Consider the following 7,253-nt stretch of genomic DNA (forward strand, 5'->3'; position numbering starts at 1 on the left):
ATAACATTCTTTTCTACTAGATTTTTGAGGTGCACCTTACTTTTATGATATAAAATTGTACATGCCCAAGCCTTGGACACGTGCGCCTAAGTCACATCGAAGCAATGCAATCTCCAAGTGAGCAGAATTTCAATGGTTCTTGAAGTTCATCCTAGCTCACATTCCCATTAAATGAAACAAAGCGTAAATTGTAGAGAGAGAAAAACAAAGTACTCAAAAAGCAGCAAAACAACTAAGAAACCAGCTTCATTATTACAGCCATCGCCCCAAACCTCTACTAGTTCAAAAATTACAGGCCCATAAATTTTCATAGGTTGATGAGCGTTGGTACACGATGAGAACAATGCAAAAAGGCCAGGATATTATGGAAAAAAAGAGATGACTAAGTTCATAGAGAGAGAGAGAGAGAGAGAGAGAGAGAGAGAGAGAGAGAAGCAAACCACTACATCAGGTAGGTTGAGCATTCTTAGAAATGAGCTCGAAAGACAATCCATTCTCTTGGAGATGCTTTTGCAGATCGGTAGGGCCAAAAACAATTCCCGGTGTGTAAACGCCACCGCGGGGCAAATTCCCTCTTTCTTTGAGCAAAACAAGAGCACACTGAACAAGAATTATTGGTGTCGTAATATAACCAATCTCCGGCCCCGAGACTCGAGTTATCACTTCCTTATCCATCTTCCCTCTTTTTAGTTGGCTTTCATCACTATAACCACGTCCCACAAACCACATTTTGAAGGAAGCACTTCTCACTTCTTCCTCTGTAGGTCCCGACTTCCTAAACCACCCGAGAGTGAATATTTCAGGGTATTTCGAAAGGAGACTACGGCCAAAAGCGCATCTTGTTAAAATACCCATAATGATGCCAACCACTATAAGACGTATAATACCCAATGGAGATTTGTACCCAATTTTTACACCGAAATGAGCAGGCTTTATTTGGGACCAGAACTTCTCTCTCTTTGAAATGTGATCTGGGGTCTCATTAACTCCTGAAAGCCCATTTGGGTTCTCAGTCAAAGATGTAAGTGTTCTTCGAACAACTATGGCATCGGCAGAAGGTAACTTAACAGCCCAAAGTCCAACTGATTTCTGGTGTTGTATAAGCTCTCCCTTACTGGTAGGGGGGCCTGGAATCTATGGTATGAAAAGACCAAAAGAAAGTCCCTCAGTCAAAATTTAATGAAAGCAAGAGGCTAAATCAGTTGATCTTCCTCAAACCACATGAGAAATACAAATGCAATCGATTAAAAAAAATAGAGAGAGGATAGGTCAGCTTGTTTTGGTTTTATGGGACCTACTTCAAGGGTTCAAACCCTTGAAATCCCTTACCAAAACCGCAATGTTTCCCACTCAACCAAAGGTTCAGGGAAATATCACTATTCAATCTTTCTTCCACTTTCTTTCATTAGCGAGCATGTCTGGGGAGATTATAGCAACCCAGAGAAGCTGTAACCAAAACCAGGCATCTCGAGTGAACAGGATTCAAAGCAATTGGAGCAACAACTATATGTGTGTATGCGCGTGTTGAGAGCAATGAGGAGGAGATATGTTAGATTACACCACTCTAATGGTCACTGAAAACTTCCCAGTCCGAACTGTTTACCTAGAAATACAATTATGAAAACAAAATTTATATTCATACACATTTTGATATGTAAGGGTTTTTCAAGGAAATTTTTTTGATGAAATTAAGAGTATATTTGTAAATGTCTAAAGTTCAAACATGATTTTAAAAGTCTTTTTAAATCTGAAGTTGATTTCCAGAAAGATGTTTGGGTGCTTTTGACAAATAGAATCAAAACAAAGTTCATATTGTCTGTTCATGGCTACATAGTCTTAGGGCATCGCCAAATCTAGAAATACATTCAAATGAGTTTAGGTTTATGTGAAAGCTTGGTGGAATGGATGAGCGCTACCTTACGAGATACCTCTTCAAAACTCATAAAATTTGGATAACAATTGATGGTATCCTCAAATTCATCACGGTTCCGAATGACCTCAGAATGCCTAGCCATGGTCAATCTCAGATATTCTACTCGGTCTGAAACTTGGTAAAGCAGTTATATTAATGCTTCAAGGCCCAACTGTCCAACTTTCAAAAGATTTAACATCGTTTGAGGGTGTTTTCAAATTCACCACATCTACACACTATCATGGTCAATTTAGGGAACCTACTCAAATCAACTCAATTATGATCTGAAACTTGATCTGATGCCTTTCTATGGTCCCGATAACCTACTGCAAAAGTTTCAAAAGATTTGGAGATTGTAAAGTAAAAAATATTGGACTACAAAATTCTAAGTTCACAATTAGAGTGGTGTAGCACACGCATATATTTTGATGAAAATGTGACAACTATGTATATACACAAATAGTATTTGCACATGAATTTGAACCAAAATAAATGAGCATCGACCCCTCGGCAAGTTGCATTGACATATAGCAGGACATTAGCACTAGATTTACAGGACTAACACCATTCCTCAACGAGAACTCTGCAATATTATGTTAAGGCGAAGACAAATCTTGACATGGAGATGTAAAAATATAAAAGAATATACCATTAAAGGAAAATTATATTTACAAACAAAAACATGCGCAAAGAATATATATTTAGGACTTGTGCATAACCATATATGTTCATATTTGTGTGTATGTTACATTTAGGACTTTTATATTTAGGACTTGTGCATACTGCATCCATATATTGATATTTGTGTGTGTCAACATGCTTAGAATCACAACTACAACATGCACACATTTACGAATACAAAAGGATATATACACACACAAAAAGAAATACATCACCAATACACACATATGCACACAAACACGTGCACATGAATTTTTGGTCACAGAAGTATACTCACCAGTCTTGTTTGAGAAGCTCTAGCAAGTCATCTCAAGAGTTGGTGCAAGCAGGGTTAGCATGAGTACTTCTTAGACACAGCTCTGGTACTGCTCCTGACCACTTATGGTGATCACCAGGACATTCTTGACTTGAAGCAAGTTATTCATAATAAGTTTTAAGATAATGGATTAGACGATATGACCTAATTTTTAAAGCAAGTTCCTCACAATCAGTCATGAAGTAGGCCACATGATCTAATTTATTTGGTTTGGAAGTAATGAAACTAAAATATATTTACTCCACAAACAAAATATGGGCAGTAATAATTGCTTTGACATCAAAGGATGATGTATACTCCCTTGGACACAATTGAAATGCTCCAGATATGACGAAGTACCACTATCCCATGCATAAGTAGAGGTCAATTAGCAGTTTGTTATATCTTGCGGTCTTATACTATAAATCATCCAGACATTGCCCATTTCGTTAATATTGTCAATTCATTTGTTTCTGATCCCCTGTGACTTCTCTAGAGTGACATAGACTGCATTTTTACCATCTTTTTCTCTATCTATGGGCAATCTTATGTTGAGCACTTTCCTTTCGTACTTCAGTTCCCCTGAATCTCATTTCTCATTACTTTTGGCTCAGATGGATTTGTAGTATTGCCATATACCATATGCTAGGGTTCTGTATTTTCTAAGGCAAAACTTAAACAGCTAGAAATGTAACTAGGATATTGTGGTGAACTCCAGTATGAACACAGAAACAGGGTGACATCATACACATGTACCAAGATAATTTCCTAACAAAGAGTACCACAGGAATTAGGCGTTTAAGTACCTAATTTCCATGGGAAACTATGTTAGTGACATGAAAGTACCTTCTCCCTTACCTTTATATACTAATAAGTTTGATCTATATGCATTGGTTCGAACCCCATGTTCCATAAAGGACAAAATGTTGAAGCTGACTGCACCTTAGTTGGGAGAACATTCTTTGATATGTTACCTAGACATGGACATCTGTCCACATCTAATGTATGTGTAAGTATCTAGTGGTTGGGCCTAAAAAGCCACTAAGGCAAGACACATCCATGATATTGCTATTTTATAATAAAATAATAGACTTCTAATGTGCATATAATAAACAATTCATATTTATTACACTTGGATGCAGTTGGCAAAGAGGTAAATCACACGAAATTGGTGTAGGACATATTGGGTTAAAACCTCTCCCTTCTGTTCTATACATTTTTCTAATATCCTGTGTCTGGAAGTGTCTCGATAAACATCTTCTGTATGATCACATTTCTTTACCGCATAGCAGCGCAAAGTCGCAGTTTTACAGGTGTGTTCATTAAAGCAATCACTAATCCTCAGCACCAGAGTCTAGTTGGAAACCATAGTTGTTGGGAATTGGGATCAGGAGTGGGAATGGTACCAGGAGTGGGATCGCAAGTGGGGGATCATGAAATGTTAGAAGATCCCTATGGTTGGGAACACCATCTGTACACGCACATGTTAGGGATCCAGATTCTAACCTTTTGGTGATCTTGATCCCGACCTTTCCAGATCTTGATCCCGACCTTTCCAGATCTTGATCCCAACTTTTTGGGGATCTTGCTACCAACCTTGATAATCGATGATTATATATACTCTTAAAAGTAGGGATCTCATTATTTATAGCAAGTAAACAATATTAACTAAATTAAAAGTATAGTGGTGCCACTAGCTGGCTATAAACAAAGAAAACCATTTGTTTGGTTGTTGTCTTGGTCGTTAAGGCTGGGATCACGATCCCTAACAGCAAGAATTGAGATCCCTAACAGTGGAGATCGAGATCCCAAAATTTAAAAATCGAGATCCCTGAGAGATCCGTTTTGGGATATGCTGGTTGATATACTAACATAGGGTCAAAACTATTATTTTGTGATATACGCTCTCGTTCTTTATAGGTGAAATTCCAAACAACCAAGGCATGGTAGAGCCTATTGATTTCTCTATGTTACTTTAGTTGCACTCTTTGGTAATCAGATCTTAGTTTGGCTTTGAGAAATGAGTTGGTATGAAGGAGATAGCATTGTTTCCATCTTTGAGTCTCATTGCTTTCACAAATTGATAAAGACAACACTTTCTTCAACTTTGAGTCCAATGGCATATTTCTTAGATCTCCTTCCATTCTAGTAATTCATCTCTCTATATAAAATAGGGTATTTTGGTCTAAACAGGTACACATGAATGTGTGGCTGTATATACACATATATACATGGGAAAATATAACTATAAGATTGTTTACCTTTGATACAAAAAGGTCACTGACACCCCTAGCCATCAGATGTGAAATCAAAATGGCTAGGGGAGTGCCATTGATTGCTAAAATCTTGAGAAAATTTCAGACTTCAGGCAAAGGGTGATTGTGACCTTTTCGTACTAAAGGGAACCACAATCTCATAGCGTACAACCCTTACATACATATTATTTACATATACACTCACACACATGAATGCATTTCTTTTTTCGACCTTGATACCAGTGAAAAGCCACTATTCCAAATCTTCATTCACCATATCTAACTTACCACTTCTAACAGTAAAATCAACCATGACCAAATGCCATAATATAATTGATTATTCAAAATCCAAGCTAAACTTTCAGCTAGATCTAAACAAGGTTTACATGTTAAAAATTCATGCAGTGTTAATATGTAGATATAAATGTTCCATAAAATGGTATACAATTTTCATCCTCCAAATTCAATTAAATTAAGCACACAATTTTCATGCAATAGAAAGTCCAGTATCACCATACCTTAATCACAGTTCCAAATATCCTGTTCTCTATATTCACACTCAGTAAATCAGAATCTATTAAAATTCAAAACATTTATCTCAAAAAAAAAAAGAAGGAAGAAAATCTATCAGACCAAAATCAACAAAGAAAAGCTCCATATGACAAAAACATGTATCCTAAACCTTCAAACTAAGTCAATATACCAACTCACACTTCAGAAAAACAAAAGAGAATTCAATCAGAAGACAAAAGTCCATGTCCAAATGCTGGTTCAACATAATACCAAAGCAATACACAGAGAGCAAGAGCACCCATCGTTCATATCTAAATGCAGATTCAACTTAATACCAACGTGAGAGAGAGCAAGTAGCCAAAATTCATGCTAAATGCTGGTTCAGTGTCAACTTAGTCGCAAAGTAATATAGAGAAAGAGAGCACCTGCGGTCTAGGACGCTTGGGTCTCGACCTCCTTAGCCTCTGCAACTCGTCAAAACTCGACAACCCCAAAATTGCAGACTCAAGAGTCCCCACATTACCCACAATTCTCTTATCAGATTCCAAAACCAAATAAGCATCGATACTGTTCAGTATCGATGGTGGTTCCCATTGCCTTGAATTAAACACAAACCCTAATTCAGCAGGAACTGAATCGAACCCACAAGCTGAAATCACAAGGGAATTACTCTGAACTGCTTTTTCATGGTATAAGGCCTCAATTTTTTCCATGAACTCTGGTTCTCCAGTGATATCAAGGTAATCTATACCAGCTCTGATGCATTCAGATACAACCGGTTCACCGTAGAGGCGAAAGGGGCCGACACAGTTGAGTAAGAGCCTGGTTTGCTTGCAGAGAGAGGAAAGAGAAAGTGGGTTCGAGACGTCGGCTTCAAAAATGGGGATTTCGGGTGGAGGAGAAGGGGATGAAGCCCATTTGAGAGCTGATAAGATCTTGGGTTTTGATCGACCCGCAAGGCCGAGCTTTAATGGAGGAGAAGAAGATGATGAAGGAGAAAAAGAAGAAGGTGAGCTGTTGATGAATTTGAGGGCTTCTCTAATAACGTATTTGCCTGTGAACCCTGAAGCTCCAAGGATCATTATGTCCACCTTTTCGGGTTCTTCTTCCTCCATTGCAGAATGTGTTAACAGGGCAGAATTACCGAGAGAAAGTGTGAAAAAATGGTGGAGCTAGATGGAAAGTAGAGAGAGAGAGGAAATAGCAACAGGGAAACTACTCGTGATGAAACTAATCACAAGAATGAAAATAACGAGAGAGATGTAAAATGGAGAGAGAAATTTACAGGATAGAGAGAGGTGTAAAATGGAGAGATGTGCAGAACATTGTGAGCAAGCAGGGGAGTATCAATATGGGAAAAGTTTGTATAGAACCGAGGCTCTAAACAATCAAATCAGAACCGACCTTAAAAATTTCCTTTTAAGGACTATTTTGATGCCTAAATATCTTCAAATTGATCATCTCGACATTAAGATGCATGAACATGAGAAAAAAATAGATTTAAAGTTATGAAAATAGTGCATCTTATAATATATTTTTGGACCATCAATTTTTAAGATTTTTAAGTTTTCATACGTTCGATCTACTCTATTTTCTT

At 37.5% G+C, this 7,253-nt stretch overlaps 1 protein-coding gene across 1 annotated transcript; it reads right to left on the minus strand.

Annotated features, from left to right (window-relative positions):
* Positions 1 to 220: 220 nt before the first annotated feature.
* On the minus strand, positions 221 to 6,810 carry LOC18438458 (Saccharopine dehydrogenase). Its single transcript, XM_006848647.4, has 2 exons — positions 6,082 to 6,810; positions 221 to 1,134 (listed from the first exon to the last, which is right to left on the minus strand). Exons 1-2 carry the CDS (start codon positions 6,769 to 6,771, stop codon positions 448 to 450), a joined length of 1,377 nt encoding a protein of 458 aa, XP_006848710.2. The 5' UTR covers positions 6,772 to 6,810; the 3' UTR covers positions 221 to 447.
* Between the last annotated feature and the right edge of the window lie 443 nt (positions 6,811 to 7,253).

The sequence above is a fragment of the Amborella trichopoda genome, chromosome 10 (assembly GCF_054954075.1).
Source record: "Amborella trichopoda isolate Santa Cruz 75 chromosome 10, AtrichopodaSantaCruz75HAP2 v2.0, whole genome shotgun sequence".
Classification (NCBI taxonomy): domain Eukaryota; kingdom Viridiplantae; phylum Streptophyta; class Magnoliopsida; order Amborellales; family Amborellaceae; genus Amborella; species Amborella trichopoda.